The sequence below is a fragment of the Culicoides brevitarsis genome, chromosome 2, assembly GCF_036172545.1.
Source record: "Culicoides brevitarsis isolate CSIRO-B50_1 chromosome 2, AGI_CSIRO_Cbre_v1, whole genome shotgun sequence".
Lineage (NCBI taxonomy): Eukaryota > Metazoa > Arthropoda > Insecta > Diptera > Ceratopogonidae > Culicoides > Culicoides brevitarsis.
In genome coordinates this window covers 29,841,837-29,862,034 of record NC_087086.1, presented here as the reverse complement: position 1 = coordinate 29,862,034, position 20,198 = coordinate 29,841,837, and the positions used below count along the sequence as shown (strand labels likewise).

The window sequence follows — 20,198 nt, the reverse complement described above, 5'->3', positions numbered from 1 at the left end:
TTCGACCAAAGACCTTATAAAAAAACTTAAATTCTTGTAATTTTCAACAAAAAAAGGGAAAATTTAGAGGATTTTCATGAAAAAAGACTTAAAAATATTGATTTTTTGATAGAAAAAATTAAAAAAGGTCTTTAAATTCGATCAAGTGCCCTAAAAAAGTCTTGAAATCTTGTATTTTTTCATTAAAAAGTTCATTAAATTCAATAAAAATAACTTTTAATTCAATTTTTTCACCAAAAATTAAAGAAATATTGAGAAAATATTTCCGAATTTGATAAAAAATTGCCAAAAATTAATTTTTGAGTCAATTTTTGGTCTTAAAAGCTTCAATTTGCCAATAAAATTCAAGAAACTTCACTTCAAAAGACACAAATTTGTTAAAAAATAAACAAAATCCCACAAAATCCGCCTTAAAGCCACGAAACATCAAGAAAAACACCTTCCAGAACCTTCTTAATCGTAAAAAAGCAATAAAAAAATCTCAATCTTACCTGTTTCGAGTTTCCTTTTGACACTTTTCTGTGCCTGACTGTTGCTAGAGTTGCTGTTGTTGTTGCTGGACGAAGTTGTTGCTGTGACTTGATTGTATTTGCCACGACCACTTTTAACAACTTGCCTTTGTTGCTGCTGCTGCTGCTGATATTCTCGTTCAATGATATCAGCTTGGCCTAACAATTCGCCATTTTCATAGACGTGTTGTTGGGTTTTTTGATGCTGCTGCTGCTGAACTTGTGGCAAGACAATTCCAACTGTGGCTGCTGCTGCTGCTGTGGATGCCGCAGACGACGACGATGAAGACGATAAGCTGATTGAGGCGTTGCCGTTCGCAACACCCTTTAAATTAGGGCTTGAATTGTGACTTTTGTCAAAGTGCAAAGTGTTCATTTGTTGCCCACACACGGAAAGAAGTTAAGTTAAAAATTCAACGACCAAAAAAAAAAGTAATAAGAAATGATGATTGTTGTTGCTGGTTTTTTCGTGGTGGTGAGTGCAAGAGAAACCTAGTTTTTCACTTTTTTTTTCGTATGATTTATATTTTCCACTCAATATTTTACACAATTATTATTATTTTTCCTGCTAATTTTAGATATTTTTCAAGAGGCAGCTGTTACGACTCTCTTTTTTTTTGCTTCACATGCTACGTGGAATACAAAACAATTTTCTCTCTACGCGACGACGACGACGACGGCGAAGACGAGACACTTGTAAGTCGTTTGTTTGCTGCTTCTTTTTTTCTTTGCTTCAAAATTCAAAAATTTCTTCGAATATCCGAGAATTGGTGATGGTGGTGATGATGGCGATTAGAAATAATAATAGTATAACAAAACAAAAGTATAAAATTTCAGTGATTGATTAGAAAAAAATATAATAAAACATGTCGTGGCGTTCTTTGTATGTATTTGTAACTTTTTAATACGTTTTTGCCATTATTATTGAATTTTCCATTCACTATCTCACTCGTTTTCGTGTAATTCTCGTATTTTTTCTCTCTCTCTTTCTCACTTGTATTTTAGAGATATTCTTTTTTTTGTGTTTAAATGCTTGAATTTTTGCCTTTTTTCACATTTCGTTCGCGTTAAAAATATCTACAAGTCGTGGGGATGTGTTTTTGGTACTTTTTTTCCTAACCTCGAGAGGTTTTTAGCCCGAAATTAAAAGAAATTCACTGTACATTTCGCACTTGATCCATCTTTGCGTGTTACTTCGACGGCTGTCCAATCGCGACTGAATGGAATTTGACAGCACTTCCATTATTTCCAATATCGCTTCCATTATTCCAGGCTGGATGTCTGTTTCTATACACGTACACGGTACGATGTCGGAAATTATTTTTTTTGCACTGGGATTTGTCGGAAATTATTTTCTCTGCATTGGGGTTGAGTGCCGTGAGTGGCATGAGTGACTATGAGTGGCATGAGTGACTATGAGTGGCATGAGACGAATGAAAATGATAACGATCCCATGTCACAATTGTAAATTTCATCTCTGTGCATTGGGATTGTTATTATTTTTCGAAAAAGGATTCGTTAAATTGTTGAATTTTAATTAAATTTCTTCGTTTTTAATTAAAAAACTTACAAAAAAAATTAAATTTTAAAGTAATTCAATAAGAAATCTCTTTATAAAAATAGAAATTGATTAAAAATTATTAATTTTTCATCAATTTTTAGTAACTTACAATACCATCAGGACCAACTGAGAGAAAGAAATTGCGAATTTCTCCAAAATATTCAATTAAAAATTTAAAACGCAATAAATAAAAGGTAAAAACCAGTTACTCAAGACATTTTGAGAGAAATAATTTGAAATTTGTGGGAAGTATTCTTTGTTCTCGCTGCACTTTCTAATTATTTCTTGTTATTTTGTACCGTGGGTGTGTTATTTTTTGCATTCACAGTTGACTGACTAAGTTTCTTTTCCTTTTTCGGTTCAACAGACATTCAATTCGACAATGGCAAAAGTTGTTACTCAGGAAACTTATGATGAGATCATCAAAGAAAATATCGTCGAGTTTTCCATGTCCGTGGAGGAAGCTCGGGAAGAGACCATTAAACAGCTGGAGGCTCAAGTAAGTTGATTTTTCAAATTTTTTTCGAATTTTTATTGAAATTTGTCTTTTTTTAGGGCATCAACTTGGGAAACATCATAAAAGATCTCGCCATAAACGCGGAAACAGGAGTGCCTTTGCTCAACGAGTACATCGAGAAGCTCAAATTCCACACCGATGGCAGTTCTAAACTCAGTTCTGACGATTTAATCAACATTTTGACCTCTTTCACTGCCGAATGCAACATTTCCGTACCGCATCGCGTACTTGCGGCAAAACTTGATGCTCTCTCGTACGTTCTTAAAGTCATTCAGGACGAAATTTCCACGGGAAATAGTCACGATGCGAAAACTGTACTACATCACGCTATTCTGGCAGCTAATTCAATCACGCACAAGAACCCCGATGTCTTTGACAAGGCATGTTTGGATACAATTATCAAGTGTTTGGACACCCAAAAGGACAAACAAGTCATCTGCGATACCCTGAAATGGATCCAAAAGTCCTGCATCATGCACGAAATGAACCGTCAAGCAGTTGTCGAAGCAGATATTCTCATGACGCACCTCAAACCGCTCCTGGCGAACGAAGACGAAGCTCTGGTGAAGGAAATTTGCGCTGTTTTTCGTTATTTGATCTTGGATGACGACGTCAGAGTTGAATTTGGCAAAGCTCATGACCATGCAAGGCTCATCGCTACCGAAACTTTGACTGATTTAACGGGACTTTTAGCTAGTAAGCAACTTTTTTACCTGTTTTCTATCAAATTTTAACATTTTTCTTCCAGAATTCAAGGATAACGAGTCCCTGGTAGCAGATTTGATGTTGACAATTGGTGCCTTGACCGTTCGCAATGAATTTTGTGAAGCCGTGAAGGAAGCTGATGGGCTCAAATACGTCATGGATGCGATGATCCAGTTCCCAGATTCGGTAAAAGTCGTTCGAGAAGCTCTGAAATTGCTAAAAGTGCTTGCTGGAAACGACAAAGTTAAAGTTCAGATCGTTCAATGCGGTGCGGTGACTGTTATTGCTTCTGCTTTGAGTCGTTTTAAGGTAAAAAAATCAAATTTTTCGATAAATTTTTTTAAAAATCTTAAAAATTTATTTTTTAGTCCAATGAAACGGTGGCTAAAGCAGCTCTTGTATGCATTTCAACCCTTGCTCTGCGAGTTAAGGAGAACGCCGATGCCCTTTTCGACACCAGCATCCCCGAATCGATCATTGAAACGATGAAAATCCATCCCGGCAGTAAATTAGTGCAACGTAACGCTGCATGGGCAATCCGTAATATGGTCTCCCGATCACGAAATCAGTGCGAAACATGGGCATCGCATGGCGTGGAAGACGTTTTGAATGCGGCGATGCAGGCTCATCCCGGAATTCAAGGCGACGTGAAGGCAGCATTGCGTGATTTGGGCTTGAAAGTCCAACTGAACGAAGAATGGAAGGGAAAAAGTGAGAAACCGATCGCAAATGACTAAAAAAAATTTGAATTTTTTGTATTGTACTGCTATTACTTAACGCAAAAATAACAAGCATTCATCATTTTTGGGACGCACGATTCACCATCATGAAAGAATTGTTCTTCAATTCGTCGAGAATTCCATTCTGGATGTCATTTCCGGCGGAATTTCGTTGCAAAAGTTGTTCTAAAAGTGCGTTTGTACGTTGTTGCGCGGCGAGAATTTGTTCTAAAAGTATCGTATTCGCCACTGTGTCGTTATTTGATGTTGGATTAGGTACGTCATCTGTTTGGGTTTCAGCTTGGGTCACATAAACTGTTCGTTCTTCGGGTGTTTGTTCCTCCGACACTTCCTGTGGTTCATTATTTTCTTCCTCAAGCTGCTCAATTTCGAATCCTTCGGGCGGATCATCCGTAATAATAATTTCTTCGTCGTCAATTGAGGTTTTTTCGGGTTTTATGACGACCGATGATGGCTCGATGACATATTGCACGGCAGCATCTGTATCCATTTGCTCGAAAGTCTCGTTCGGCGGCAAATTTTCCGCATTTAACCATCCATAAAGTGTCGCAATTTTGTACTCGTCTTCCGTTAAAGTGCTCGGAACGGCTCCATTTTGAAATTTTTTGCCAACATCGCATTTGATGTCACTCCAACACTTTCGCCAAGCCATCGTATTCTTCACGCAACCGCCAATTTCGTTCAAACGTTCGGCGATTTCGTCCCATTCGAGACTTTCGTTCGACGCCGGTTCAAGTCTCTGCGTTGCCGAGTTCCACCAATAGTTGTCACGCATCAAATCGACCATTCGCGACTTTTGTCCGGCTGTTACGCGATCATTCACCAAACGACTTGAGACAAGAGGGTCCAAACGTAGTCCGTAAAATTTCACCATTCGTTTGTCGTCGTCCGTGAGTTCCTTTTCTTCCATTACTTTCTTCTTGATTTGCATCCGGAGGTCGGCGCAGGTTTTTCGCCACATATTCGGCGTCTTGACGGGCCCGATGCCGTTCAAGCGTTCCGCAATCGCTTCCCACAAGACATTTTTGTCGTCGTGCGTCGTCGTTGGCAGCAATTTGAACGCTCCCTTGCTGTACTCGAAGTTTTGCTCCAAGAAATCGACCAGGACTGCCTTTTGGTGCTTCGTGATTTTGACTTGTTTCTGCTTGAAATGCTCCTGCAAGTGAGAAAATTGAATAAAAACAGTTGGAGGGAAATGTCGTAACTTACCATTGACATCGACAAGGACTCGTCTTTGGAAATTCGGTTCATCTTGGAGGCAGGAGGAGCACTTTTCTTAATTCAAACTATTTTTTTTTAGCCAAAAAGTGCTACGAAAACGGATGAAAATGCATCAAAACGAGCCCAACTTCTGAATTTTTCAGCTTTTGAGTGAATCTCGGTGAACGCCGATCGGAACCAACTCGAAGGAGATGTATGGAAAAGTATAAACGGAACGGAATGGATGAACAATCGAAATGGATGAACTCGGTTTGTTTTGATCTGAGCTCCAGCCAATCAGATGACGTCTTTTTAGTTCAACCAATCACAGCGCTCCAACTCCTCCCCCTTTGCTCTGATTGGTTCTTTTGGTCTATATGACATCTTGAATCAGCAAAAATGGCAAATCCAACATTTATCACTTGCATTCGTCTCACTGACAAGAAAAATCTGAATTAGCAAGCTTTGGTTTTTTGTTTACTATCCGTCAAAACAACAAACATCTCTTAAAATTCGCCAAAAATCGCGTTAATTTATGGAATTTCGCTCGTTTGAGTCAAAGCAAGAGACATTTTTCATCAAGTCACGCAAAATTTACGAGAAATCCAGTGACAGGAAGAGCAAAAAACAAAATTACAAAAGATAGACAAAAAAAACTTTGCTGGAGTTCTCACAAACGATCCGAGATTTCATCAGATTTTTGCATTTAATGAAGAAACTGAAGATCATTCGCTGAATTAAACGAGAAAAACATAAAATTTTTAAAGAATTTCAAGTTTTAACGAAAATTTCCGTGGAAAGGCACCAAGTGTGAGTCATAAAAAGGACATCAAAACGGGAATTTACGTAAAAAACTGTTAAACGCTGCAGTTGTGCAGTCAAAGCTCGCAGAGTCAACATCAGTGACCGATAAAAGGATTAAAAGGACTTTACAAATCGTGAAAATCCAGCATCAAACAACAGATTCGTACACCCACGACCTGCACGGGACGTACGAGAATGTCAAGGAAAATCATAACAAAATCGAATTAAAATACAAAAGGTAAAGATTTCGAGGACTTTTCCTCTGTGATTCTGGATTTCGATCCAAAAAAGGATAAATTACGAACGAAAATGTGAAAAATTTGCACAAAAAATTATCGAGTGTCCTGAAATTGTGAGAGAAAAAACGAAAAAATAATTAAAAGCAGTGAAAATGTTTGAGAAAAAGGTTCGAAATGTGAATTAAAAGAAAATTTCAAGTGGAAAATTGAGTAAAAATCAGGAAAAATTGAAAAATCGTACATTTTAAAAGATGTTTTGAATGAAATTGATAAGAACCTTATGCAAAATTTGAGTTTTTTTCAAATGTGCAGTGGATGGAGCTCGAAACCTGTGATCAACTCTTTAAAAAATTGTTGATATTATGCCATGGTTTTACTAATTTTCAAGAATTTTATGGATTTTTAAGGAATTTTTAACAATTTTAAGTGATTTTTATGAACTTTTGTGTGATTTTCCAAAAGTATTCGACTAAAAACACGCAGAAAATCCAATTATTTTGGTATTTTCGTCAACTCCAAGTGGGTTTGACCTTTTATGACAGTCGCAACACATCGCTGTCACGCACAGAGTCGAGTCAAAAAAACTAAAAATTAACATGGCCGACAGCCGAATAAATAATAAAAGATAATTTGTGCTCAAAAGTTCCAAAATTCGCAGAAAAAGTGGTGAGAAAGGGCTTTTAACGTGGCTTTGCACGGCAGTTTGGTGTTAATTACTCGCTCGCAATCGGTTTTAGGTGCAAAAGTGTTGTGAAAAATACAATGGCGGGCATTTATTACAAATTGTTTACCAGAAATGCCAAAAATTCCATCAAAATTCGCCCAAAATCTCGTTCAAGTCGCGTTTTTGCGTAGAAAAAAGTGATTGCCACATCTGAAAATGCATGAGATCCGCGTTCGGGACACGAAATCGCGAGAAAAACGAAAAAAAGGAAAAATTTTTGCAATTACTTCAGTGTACTTCTGTCGTCTTCGCTCTCTGTGTGTACATTCATATAAGTTGCGCATAATTTTCTTTTTCAATCTCTGATTTTGTGACTAGAAGAAAGTTTTTTTTCGCAAAAAGGCCCGCTTTTCTCGCGAATTTCCGATGGAATGGCGCGCCAGACGCGACGTGATGTTCCGTTTTGTGCAATGAATGATGTAATTTATGTAACAAAACATAAAATTGATCAAAAAAATTGTTTACTTTTGCAGCATGTATATCATGCCCATGAAATAGCATCGTATAGACGCGCAAAGTACGTGCGTTGCGAGTGTGGTGTGTCGTGCATCGTCGAGGAAAACAATAAAATTTTCACACACACACCAAAATTTATTCTAATCGAGAAATTTTCCTCTTTTTTCCGCAGATTGTAATGTCGTACCAGCTAATATTTTGTAACTTGTGTAAACTTCAAAGCGAACTACGAAGGGAGAAAACTTAAGAGAAAAAGTATGTCCCAAAAGGGGAAAAGGCCGTCGCAGCAACGGCCCGAAAATGACGGCGATCCGCCCGTAAAACGCCGCAAGGGCAGACCGCCGGGATCCACAAACAAGGATCACAGTAAAAATGCTGCCTCCTCATCGGCATCCGCGGCGGCGCTCGCGGATCACAACAACAGCAGCGACAACGGACTGTCGTCGTCGCATGCCGCCGCAGCAATTGCCTCCACGTCAAAGTCATGGCAACCCAAACCACATAACGATCTAAAGAGTATCTACAATCGGAGTGCGCCCGAAGCACCTGCCGAGCTGTTCCGCAAGGACTTAATCAGTGCCATGAAGCTACCGGATTCCGAGCCGCTGTCGCACGACGAGTACTGGCTCATTGTCGACCAGTGGAAACAGGAGTGGGAACGGGGCGTTCAAGTGCCCGTCAATCCCGATGCCCTGCCGCAAGCAACTGTCAACAACATTCGGGAGAATTACATTCAACGGGGACGACAGGACTTTAAATTGTAAGAAATTTTTAATTTTTTCCTTAAAATTTAAATTTTCACTAAAAAATTTTATAAATTTTAGGCCAAAAAATAAATACATTCGAATAACGAAAGACGAAAGTTTCTCACATGAACAACACTATTTATCACACACGCCAGCGATGGCAGAGTCTGTTTGTGCATACGACCTCGACCAATGTGACGAAGCTTGGCTCAAGATTTGCAATGGAGAACGTGCATTAAGTGGACTTTCGCCCATCTCAGATACGCAGTTTGAGAGAGTCGTCGAAGAATTAGAGGTAAGTTTCATCAATTTTTCACAAATTTATGCAATTCATCGTCAAAAATTAAAAAAAAATTCATAAAATCATGAGAAAAATTTGAAAAATTCTTAAATTTTTTCCTCCAAAATGTTCTAAAATCTTTAAAAAGGCATTTTTCATTAAACAATTTTGAACTTTTGCTACTTTATTGATTTTTGAGAAATTAAAATTTTGCTCTCGGGAAAAGAGATTTGTTTTAAGACCTGATCTTAGGAGCTTAATTTGATCAAAATTATAAATTTTTCCTTTAAAAAATTTTTTTTAATGAGGTTTTTATAATTTTTTTGGTCAATTATGGAAAAAATGTAATTTTACTGAATCTAAATTCATTTTCTAAAATAAGATCTTTAATATTGAATAATTTTAAAATCCAGAATATTTTTCAAAAAATTTAAATTCAGTCAATTTTATAAAATTTTAAAGTAATTTTACAAATTAATTTATTAATAAAAAATAATTTTTTTTTTCATTTTTCTCTTTAAAGTTTCTAAATTAAGTGAATTTCAAAAAAATTTAAAAATAATTTTGCAAACTTAAAATTTTAAAAATTATATTTTCCCATATTTTCACATAAAAATTAAATTTTTTTCATGATTTTTAAAAATTTTTCAAAAACGATCAATTTTATATCAAATTTTTAACACAAATTTGACAACTTTTAATTTTTCAGGTTCGGTGTTGGGATAAAATCCATTCAATATTGAAGAACGAAGAAGGATTCGGGATCGAGTATGACGAAAATGTCATATGTGATGTGTGTCGATCGCCGGATTCGGAAGAAGCTAATGAAATGGTCTTTTGTGATAATTGCAATATTTGTGTACATCAAGCATGTTATGGAATTACAGCAATACCATCAGGTAAAATTCACATTTTCTCCCTCATTTTTCGTTATTTGACTCAAAAATCTTCGTGTTCAGGTCAATGGTTGTGTCGAACATGTACAACGGGCATCAAACCCGATTGTGTGTTGTGCCCGAACAAAGGCGGTGCTATGAAATCGACAAAATCCGGCACAAAATGGGCTCACGTCTCGTGCGCCCTGTGGATACCCGAAGTGAGTATCGGATCTGTGGACCGCATGGAGCCCATTACGAAAATTTCAAACATTCCGCAAAGTCGATGGGCGCTCAATTGCATCCTGTGTCGCGAAAAAGTGGGCGCCTGCATCCAGTGCAGCGTAAAAACGTGCAAAACCGCGTATCATGTGACGTGCGCCTTCCAACACGGCCTCGAAATGCGTGCAATTATCGAAGACGAACACAATGAGGACGGAGTCAAACTCCGGAGCTATTGCCAGAAACACAGTACGACAAAGACGAAGAAAGACGGCAAAACGACAAGTAGCAGTAACAGCAATAAGACGTCCACAAATGCATCGGCAACGGGCAGCGGCACCGAAGGCGAAGACGGCGACGGCAACAAAAGGCGTAGAACGCGAAAGGAAATGACGACGGAGGAACGGAATCAGGTGCGTGCCGCACGTCTCGCCGAAATCGAATCTGAGTTTCATAAGCATGTAAATATTAAGGATATCAGTTGTCACTTACTCGACATTGACCAAGAAGGTATTAATTATATTTACAATTATTGGATATTAAAGCGTAAATCAGGTAATAATCGTCCCTTGTTACCACCAAAGAACGAAGACGCCGAATTGGCGTCGCAAAAGGAAGAGAATCAAGAGCAGGAAAAGATGCGAATGTTTGTTCAGCTACGCCAAGACCTGGAACGTGTCCGTAACTTGTGTTACATGGTTAGTAGACGCGAAAAGTTGTCACGTTCCTTCTTCAAGTTGCGCGAACAAACATTTCACAAGCAAGTCGGCATCCTTGCTGACCTGCGACACAATAGCAGTAGTAATAGTAGTAAGAAATTATTAGATGATTCAGTTGTAAATGCAGTTATAGAGGCAAATCATGGCCCATCCATCTACGATAAACTTTATTCAAGTGATTCAGTTAGTAATATTCATAGTAATCATAGTAGTAGTGAAGTAGCTAATAATATTGATGTTATGATAGATCGTCTAATGAATATAACGAGCAGCAGTAGTAGGTCGCATAAGTCGCCGCGACAGGCGACCAGCAGCATAGACTTAGGCAGTAACTCTAGTTTAGACAAGATTAACTTATCTCCGCATAAATCGCGTCAATCTGTAGATATTAATGGTATTAACAATAACAATAAGAAAAATCTCAGTAGTAGCAAGTCCAGCAGCAACAACACCTCAGACAATCTTTTCAAGCGCGCCACGTACGTCAATGGCACGACAACGTCGCGACGCAGCGCCAGTCTGTACAGCAGCACGGGCTTCTCAAGTGATAGTGATCGCAGTAGGACGAGACGCACATTGCGTGGCGGTGCGAATCTCTCGGCGGCTTCCTCTTCCGACGAAAATGACGAAGAGAATCGCGCGCGACGACGACAATCAGCTGCTACGCCAATTGTCACGTCGCCCAAATCAGCCAGCGGCAAAGCAATTACGGCGCGTCGACGAAGTCAGAACACAAAAACGCTCGAACGGAAACGCCGACGAGATGCCAAACAAGAATCTACCGGAAAATACAAATCGAATGCCCTTGTCGACACTTCGAGTGACGACGAAACCAACAATCAGAGGTTTAATAATGCCCGATCGCCGCGAAATCGAACGTTGCAACAAATGGAGAAGGAGTTGCACGACGAAAGATCGCATCTGAGTGATAGCACAGATAGCGACGAACTAACGGGCATTTGTTACAAACCTACATCGTACTCGCACACAACAAAAGTCTCGAATGCCATTTACTCCGATAGCGATTCCACGGATAAAGACAAGACGGATAACACGGCATCCGATTCGCAGCAACATCCGTTCCGCACGAAAGCAGCAATGAAGGAATTTAACTTGAATGCTGTGAGTAGCGCGAGTGCTTTGACGACGGGAACGACAACGACGACGACAACAAGTCCGTTAGCGAAAACCAAACAACCGCCAAAGGGTATTTTGAAAAATGCCGGCGAGAAATCGTCTGTTCTAGTTACCAATTTAGACCATAACAAGGAGAAAAGTAGTAAAAGTAGGTCGGAAAAGTCGGCGTCAAAGAAAGATTTTCCCGCCGATTTACTTGTAGTGCCACAGCGACAAGCAGCGAAGAAAGCTTCGGAAAATCTCATGCGAACGAATCCGGTGGTGCAACAAGTTTCGACGTTCAACAAGAAAGACAGCAGCAAAAATTCCGATGTCGAAACGAATTACGACTCGAAATTATCGCGCGTTTCATCCGTGGATGAAATGTCCGATAGAAAGAGTCAAAAATCGAAAAAGACACTTCAACGACAGGAAAGTAACTCTTCTGATCGTGAAAGTAGTAAGAAAGATTCGAAAACGACATCGTCGTCGAAGAAGGAAAATTCGTTCATTGAAGCGCTTCCGTATGTGCCGCAGAGACAAGCGGCGAAAAAGGCTGCTGAACACATCAAAAGTACCGTACTCAAGCCATCGGAAACGGCAGTTGTGGCTCCTGCAGCAGCAGCGCCCGAGCCAGAAGTTAAAACTCCCACAAAACGTACTTCCTCCTCCAAGACGAAAGACGAGAAAAATGACGCGAGCGATAGTAGTTCATCCGAATCGGATTCCAGTAGTTCATCTGGTAGCTCTTCAGGCTCCGGATCGAAATCCTCTTCGAGTTCGTCGGATGACAGTGAACCGTCGCCCGCTCCTCCCGCCAAAGTCACACAAAAACGTCAGTCGACAAGCAACCAAAAAGCGGCAAGCGTCATTTCGAGTCGTCGAACGAGTGACAAAGCCAAGGACTTGCCCTTTCTCGACAAGGGGAACAAGTCTGCCGGCACTGTCTTTTGTTCCTCCGAGAGTGACTCCGATTCGAAGAGTAGCAGCGACGCGAGTGTCGAGTCGCAAAAACGCACCGTTCCCGCCAAAATTACCAAACGCAAGTCTTCGAGTGCGGTATCGCACAAAAGTACTTCCAGCGGTGTGGGAACGTCGACAGGCACGAATGCCAGTAGTAGTAACACGGGTAGACCTCGTGGAAGGCCTCGCACGAAATCCGTGTTCAAAGAGAACGAGTCTTCCAGTCAGGGGTCTGTTAAAGAACCCGAAATTAAAACTCCCACAAAGACGAAAGACGAGCCTGCGCGAAGATTGTCGACAACAACAACTCCTTCGTCGACAAATACGACACCCGCAAAATCAACTACTCGCGGAAGACGAGACAGCAAAGTACAAATTAGTGAAAATGCGACGACACCTTCGTCTCGCAGAAGAACGTCTGATGTTAGTACGAGTGAAACGACGTCTCCCGCTGTGGATGCCAAGCCAAGAAGGCATTCCACGCGACGAGATTCTCTCACGAGTCCCCTTAAAGACAAAATTTCTGCAGCAAGTGAATCAAGAGTCACCGATAAGAAAGATCTTGAAGACACAGACGACACCAAAACAACAAGAAAACGTAAATTATCTACAACAATCACTCAACCAGAAGACGAAGAAAAATCCAAACCCGAAAAATCTGAAAAATCACCTGAAAGAGAACTTCCAACAACAAAGACAGACGAGACAAATGACAAAACCGGTATCGTCACACCTACGAAGCGCGAATCGGATCCGATTGTGAATGAATTACCTTCCACGGAGGCAATTATTGACAAAGTCAAGACACCAGTGAAGGAACTCGAAAACTCGTCGAGACCTGAATCGAGATTGTCGAATCCGACACCCGAAAAACACAAGTCTCCTGTGAAGAAACCAACGAGAACGAGTTCCGACATGGAAATTGATCCAATGAATTCGCCGCCGTACATCGCTCAACTCACAAGTCAAAAGATTCCCGAGCCTTCGACGAAAATTTCTGACATTTCCAAAAATAATGGTCCCAAATCGATCTTTGATCTCAATGATGATCTTGCCGATACGACAGAACCGCATTTCGAAGTTCCCCCAACGCCGTTGGCTTTCACGTCGCATCACAATGATTGGCTGAAAGTCGATGCGAATGAAGATACGCAACAGGCAACAATGGATTTGGTCCAGAAATTGCGTCAGAATAAGCAAAAGAAGCAAAATCCTGACGCGATGTTGTCTGAACAGGATTTGAATCAAAAGACAGACTTAAGTGCATTAGAGTTGGATATCAAGAAACCAGAAGATTCGCTTTTGGACTTGAACAAACCCGAAAATGACGATGTCTTTGATCGCCCTCTCGATAAACTCAATCCTTGTCGATTGGCGGGACTTAATGCGACGCAAGATACGATCATGTCGCAACAAAAGCAACAATTACTCGGAAATCAGGCGACAAATTGCATGGGATCACCAAATTTCAATCAAGATTCCTTCATGTATGGTCGTCGATGGAACGAAGCAGAGATCATTGCGAGACGAAGATCGGTTTCATCATCTCCCGCGTCGACAGTTTCCGACAATACCGAATTACAACAACAACAACAATTGCATCAAAATCAACAAAATCCAATGAACGACAACAAGAATCAGGCTCAAATGCATCAAAACATTCCATGTTCGCAACTTCCAACTAACCAAAACATGCAACAAATGCCACAAATGATGCCTTCGAAGCCATTCGACAATCAAGTTTCACAGCAGCAGCAGCAACAACAACCGATGTTGTCACAAGATCAGATCCCGTTACAGATGCAAAATCAAAACCAAATGCCTCATGGTCAACAACCGATGGTGACATTCCCTCCATTTAATCAAATGCAAATGCCACAGCAGCATCGCCCACTCAAACCGGAATGCATGTTCTTCAATCAGCAACAGCAGCAAGGTCAGAAACCGCTTGGAGCAAGTCCCACTTATCAAATGGGTCCTCGCGGTATGTTCCCCAATGCTGCTAGTCGCATGCCAAACAAAGATATGAACATCCAAAATTATCGTCAAACGAATCCCATGTTCATGAACAGCAATGCGAACATCTTGGAGAACAATTTGCTTCCGATGGGTTCACCAAATGCCCAACCACAGCCCGATTTGAAGATCAAATCTTCGCCGCATAGCAATAAAAATGCCATGATGCAACCCGATATGAATTTGCAACAACAACAAAATCTGCTTCCGCCGCAACAAATTCCGCAAGTTACGCAACAAACTCCCGCAATTCCCGATCGCAAATCATCCGTGCAGCAATCCACCGTGTCACTTGCTGACATCAAAAAATCTCCCGCCAAAACGGCGCCGAAACTCAGTGTTCGCAATACGTACCAACAAAACATCGAAAATATGCAGAATCAAGTTCGTTCGCCGCATTTGAACACGAAAATGAGTCCTGGCAAGAGTCCGCGACAAATGGATATGATAAACAAACAAGCGAACGAGAAGCGTGGCAAGGGATCGACTACGATGGGCGAACCGCCAGCTGTGAAGGGACGTCAAAAGAGCAATAGCACGAAGAATTCCGGTCAAAGTAATCGTGGCAGGAATTCGGGAGGCGGCAATAAAAAAGGACGAACCAAACCGCTGCCATTCAACGACTTTGATTTTGGCGGCACAAATCACAGTAATTTGGCGGGAACAGCTTACGATCTCGATCTTGTCGAGGAGGAAAATTACAAACTTGAGAACTTCCGTACTTCGTTGTTGCGCGATCGCAAAAAGTCGAATGACACATCTTCCATGGATTACTTGAAATCACGCGAACCATCGCAATCTCCCAAATTTTCCAGTCCTAAAAATCGTTCTGTTTACTCGTCGGCAGCGAATACGCCAACTGCTGGTACAACGCCATCTGGAAATACGCCGTTGCATCAACAAGGCCATCATCCATTAATGACTCCTGAGGTTAATAACACTTCAACGCATTCGATGACGCCAAATTCGAATGTTTCGACGTCATTACATGACATGGTGTTGCCTGTATTGCCGGGACCTGTTGATATGAGAACTTATAGTAGTTTCGATAGTAGTGCGAATAACGAATTATTTAACAATCACTTACTTGGGGCATTCGATAGTGGAACTGCGGATCACACAATGGCTGAAATTGACGAAGAAATGGAGAAAGAATTGCAAAGTGCTCTTAAGGCAAGCAATTCTAAAGCCAAAGAAACGCCAGTTTCAACCACGATCACGACCACAGAATCCACAACAGTTACAAATGCCACAAATAGCATAACGACAGTTGTGACGACAAATAAAACAACTACTGTAACAGCAATCGTGCCAGAACCAGTCGAAGAAGCTTCCGTTGATTCTGATACAATGAAAGTTTCCTTCTCTGACTCACGAAATCAGTTGAAACTCAAGATCAAAGGTCCCTTGGCGCCCGATGGTTATTCGTCGTCAAGTTTCGTTCAAAAAACTGTCGAACAATCGATCTCACAAGCTCCAGCTCCTGCCTCTTCCGGCTTACGTCGCATGCGTAAAAAGGAATTGCTTCGGCAATACTGGAATCAAGACGCAAATCTCGATGATCAAACGTCATCGTCGATGGGCGACACGAATCCAAGTGTTCCTACATACAGTTTGCCAAATCGCGTGTCGGGCATTCCAAAAGCCGTCGATTCCATGAGTTGCATTCCAACGAAAGAAGATTACAAAGATTATGCCGTTGTTGATACGAAGAAACGGAAGAAGGTTAGTGGCTTGCAACGAGAGTTGCGACAATTGACGGGCGTCGTGGAAGATGAGACAGTTGAACGAAGACGAAGCATCGGTGCGGGCAGTGATAAATCGTCGAATGCCAGTACTTCGGGTCGAGGTCGTTTGAATCGATCGGGACCTGCAGTTGGCCAAACGTTGAAAATGAAGATCAAAATCGGCATGAATTATATCGAGCCAGCTACGGAGGAAGTCAGACAATCTGACAGACCGCCGAAGAAACGACATGAGAACATGGTGAATTACAGTTTGGAGGACTTGCGACGCGACAGTTTGAACTTTCGCAAGCAAGTTTACGCGGATTACGATAAAAAGGACAAAGTCAAGGAAAAAGGGTCGGATAAGGAGAAGAAAAAGAAGAAGAAGGATAAGAAACGCAAGGTTGAGGTTATTGAGAATAATCAGAAATTCGTATTGAAGATCAAGAAACCGAAGTTGGATGAGAATCCATCGACGGAATCAGTTCTCAAACCAGAAGCTCCCGCAAATGCGTTCGATCCTAATGCGAAAGATCCCTTATCAACGCCCTCTGCATCCGAAACAGTCCCGAAACTCAAATTGAAACTGTCAAGAACATCTGGCACCACTGACAGCTACACCCTGGCATCCAAAGAAAAGACTCCCGCGAAGAAACAGAACAAAAAACAAACGTCGACTTCCAAAACGAACAATCAAAAAGGCACCAAAAAAGAATCCGCTCCCATAAAGAAACGCGAACTTACCGAATGTCGTCTGCAACTAGAGAAATTAGATCAAGATACAATTAAAAAATTCGTCTCAAAGACAAATCCTTCAAATTCTCCCTTGACGGCGGGCGGTAGTGACGTTGTCAATGACAATGACGCTGCTAAAGCTGACAAGACTCCTGTTGACTCGCATTTAGGTGCTGCTAATGAGATTAATAGTAATTCTAACCTAAATATTAGAAGTAGTAGTAATAATAACACAAACCTTAGTGAAAGTTGTAATTCGAAAAAAGATGAGCCAGTTAACATGCAGAAAAATAGCGAACAAGATACGGTGCAAAACTCGGGTGATGCCATAAAACCTCCCGCTGACCAATCGAAAGATTGCGAAGTGAGGTGATAAGGCAACACTTTCTCTCCCCTTTAAAAAAAAATAGAATAGAATTTTAATAAAAAAAAATGACGCGCGGCCTGAGAAATTCTGAGCTTTTACTTGGCTACATAGATAGGATCGAGGGAAATACGTGGGGCGGGAAGTAGAATAGCATAGAATTTGGACGAATTTCTTAAATAACAAAAAAAAAACTGAAAAAATAATTTTTTAAAATAAATAAATTTGTAAAAAAAAACCTTTTTAGAAAAAATCACAAAAAAAATAAATTAATCATAACTGACAGTATTTTTTCAGTAAAACGCGTCTTCAGGTCAATTATAAAAATAGAAAAATAAAAAAATCAGGTTTTTCATTCGAGTTAGAACTTTTTTCCATATCAATCAAAGCAATTGATCTCTTCTTTGTAAAAAAATAAAAATCTATCTTCTCAAAAAAAAATCCTACCACGTAACGGAAGAAGAGCAGGAAGAGACTCGCAGATTTTTTCAGTTCCTTAAATTATTAACGGCTCTTTTCACTTTTATTTTTCATATTTACTAACACCCGAAAAAAAAACATTTATTTATGATTTTACTTTTAAAACTGCAATAAATTTTAATGATAATATTTAATGAACAAAAGTTACGTTTTAGATAAAAAAAAAGAAAAGATGATAAAAATACATAAAAAGGCTGCTTTATCATTAATATTATTTTAGTAATAAAAATGCTCCTTATTTTTTTAATTTGTTTGAAAATTATCTGTGAATCAAAGACGACTAACTACGAATTAATCATACGTATGAATAAGGTAAAAATGTAGCATTTTAAGAAACATGAAGAAAATGATAATACTCTTGTACAAAAAAAAAATTATTTTCCATCATCCGTTTTTAAATTAAAAAAAAAAATAAATTAAAATTAATTAAAAAATTTTAAATTACTTATTTTGTCATTCAGGACACTAAACAAAATTTTAAATTTAAATAGTAAAATCTACTTAAAATTGTCTCGTTTTTTCGTCTAAAAGAATATTTGTTTAAAATCAACACACACAAAAAATTGTTAGAACACATGTTTTATTTTTTAAAAAAATAAAATATACATAAATATATAAAAACGTTAACGTTTTACAAACAGATGACAATTTTTTTAAATTATTAATTAATAAACGAATATTAATTTTAGACAAATGTCAAAAAACATGAAAAAAAATATGTACAGTTACAGATTTTTGATCTTATAAAAAAAAATTAAAAGATGGGTCATGATACTGAAATTATTAATTATTATTATTATTACATAAAATGATCTCAAGTCTCAGTTGACTTTTGATTAAATTTGTAAAAAATACAATTTCCAACATTATAACAATATATACCAACAACAACAACAAGGGACGGACAAAAATTACACACACACAAAATATAACAATTAAAAATTTAAATAAATTAATTAATGCGATGCTGGAATTTTTTGTAGAAATATGCAGTGTCTGTATATTTGAAAAAAATATAAATAAAAAACTATTATTCTTAAAAAAAAAAAACAAAAAATAATAATGAAAAGTAAATAAATAATTTATAAAAATTACGAAATAAGTAACTTAATTTAAATAAAAATTAATGAATAATAGCATAAACAAAATATAATAATTATTATATCATTATTAAAAACTGAGGAAAGAATTAACTTAATAAACAACTACAAAAAAAAACCTATAAATAATACAATTTAATAATAAAGGAGTATATAATTAAAACAAAAAAATAATTAGAAAGGTCTATAAATTTAATAAAAATGCTCTTTAAACAAAATTAGCCGTTTCTTATATTTTGGCTCAAAAATGTGCAAAAACAAAATAAATAATATTTTACTCAGGATTCCTTTTATTTTATTCTTTTTTAGTTTTTTATGATGATAATGTTTATAAAATATATATTATATAAAAGAGGAAAATTTTGTGTCCATAATTTTTTTACTATAAAAATTTATTTTCTGTTTTTATCTTTTTTAATTTCTTTGTATAATTGTAACATAAAAAACTTGCATACAACAACATAGAATAGTTAATTAATTAAAAAAAAATAAATATAAATGTTAAAAAGATTAATTTAAATAATTAACAACAACTCTGTATCATATAATGCTGATAAGATGAAAAAAAAACAACATATAATTATAGGACAGTACATTAGTAGTAACAATTATTTTTTATTATTTAAAAGATTAATAAAAAATGTTTTAAATTATATATAAAAAAAAGTCTGAAAAAATTTAAAATATTTGAGTTTTGTTTGATCAAGTGGATTTCGTTGACTCAGGTGTCTTTTTAAAGGTGAGTAAAATTAATATTTTTGATTTTTTCTATTATAAAAATAAAATTTAAATTAATTTTAAAATAATTTAATTTAAATAATTTTTAATTTAAAATAATATTTAAATTAAATTTAATTTAAATTAATTTTTTTTATCTTTGCTTCAAAATAAATAAAATTTTTAAATTTAAAATTATTGTTTTGTAAAATTTCGCTTCTAAAAAGAAAATATTGTCATTTTTTTTTACCTTTTGCATTATTATTTTTTTTTTATAATCTTGAATAATAAGATTAAATAAAATTTATTAATTGAAATTCTTTAGCCACCAAATTTCCCAAAAATCGCAAAAAAAGTGCGACGAAAAAAAGTGCGACTTTTTTTTTGTTACAAAACAAAAATTTTAATTTTTTTAAATAAAAAATAATATTTTTATAAATTTTTACTTCAAAAAATTGAACTTTGAAAAAATATTTAATTAAATAATTTAAAAATTTTTTAGAATTTTTTGAAAAATTGAATTTTTAAGGAAATATATTTATTTAAAAATTTGAAATTTTTAAAGTTTATGGAATTTTTCCTCAAAAGTAGGTTTGAGGAAGAAAAATAAAATAAGGAGTAAAAATCTTAATAATTTAATTAATTTACTTTAATTTAAAATTAAAATTAAATAAATTTTTAAA

General features: G+C 37.5%; 4 protein-coding genes across 6 annotated transcripts in view; 2 read left to right on the top strand and 2 right to left on the bottom strand.

Moving 5' to 3' along the window:
• The window catches only part of LOC134828363 (homeodomain-interacting protein kinase 2), a 30,568-nt gene extending 28,856 nt beyond the window's left edge, over positions 1 to 1,712 (bottom strand). Inside the window, exon 1 of the mRNA XM_063841309.1 lies at positions 492 to 1,712. Coding sequence (XP_063697379.1) covers positions 492 to 885 — 394 coding nt within the window. The 5' untranslated portion in view covers positions 886 to 1,712. The remainder of the gene's footprint in view (positions 1 to 491) is intronic.
• Positions 1,713 to 2,020: 308 nt separating this feature from the next.
• Positions 2,021 to 4,029, top strand: LOC134831919 (armadillo repeat-containing protein 6 homolog). Of its 2 annotated transcripts, XM_063845758.1 has the most exons (6): positions 2,021 to 2,099; positions 2,172 to 2,264; positions 2,438 to 2,569; positions 2,626 to 3,283; positions 3,336 to 3,601; positions 3,661 to 4,029. In XM_063845758.1, the coding sequence occupies exons 3-6, from the start codon at positions 2,453 to 2,455 to the stop codon at positions 4,027 to 4,029; spliced, it is 1,410 nt and encodes a 469-aa protein (XP_063701828.1). In that variant the 5' UTR covers positions 2,021 to 2,099; positions 2,172 to 2,264; positions 2,438 to 2,452. The 2 variants fall into 2 exon arrangements, with proteins under 2 accessions (XP_063701828.1, XP_063701829.1); XM_063845759.1 differs by lacking the exons at positions 2,021 to 2,099; positions 2,172 to 2,264 and adding an exon at positions 2,304 to 2,374.
• A 61-nt stretch (positions 4,030 to 4,090) lies between these two features.
• LOC134831920 (uncharacterized) lies at positions 4,091 to 5,414 on the bottom strand. The gene is made up of 2 exons (XM_063845760.1): positions 5,242 to 5,414; positions 4,091 to 5,188 (listed from the first exon to the last, which is right to left on the bottom strand). Exons 1-2 carry the CDS (start codon positions 5,281 to 5,283, stop codon positions 4,091 to 4,093), a joined length of 1,140 nt encoding a protein of 379 aa, XP_063701830.1. The 5' UTR covers positions 5,284 to 5,414.
• Positions 5,415 to 5,754: 340 nt separating this feature from the next.
• LOC134829602 (PHD finger protein rhinoceros) lies at positions 5,755 to 17,973 on the top strand. Of its 2 annotated transcripts, none has more exons than XM_063842768.1 (5): positions 5,755 to 6,274; positions 7,628 to 8,215; positions 8,280 to 8,496; positions 9,191 to 9,380; positions 9,441 to 17,973. In XM_063842768.1, the coding sequence occupies exons 2-5, from the start codon at positions 7,713 to 7,715 to the stop codon at positions 17,225 to 17,227; spliced, it is 8,697 nt and encodes a 2,898-aa protein (XP_063698838.1). In that variant the 5' UTR covers positions 5,755 to 6,274; positions 7,628 to 7,712; the 3' UTR covers positions 17,228 to 17,973. The 2 variants fall into 2 exon arrangements, with proteins under 2 accessions (XP_063698838.1, XP_063698837.1); XM_063842767.1 differs by lacking the exon at positions 5,755 to 6,274 and adding an exon at positions 6,854 to 6,941.
• Positions 17,974 to 20,198: the final 2,225 nt, after the last annotated feature.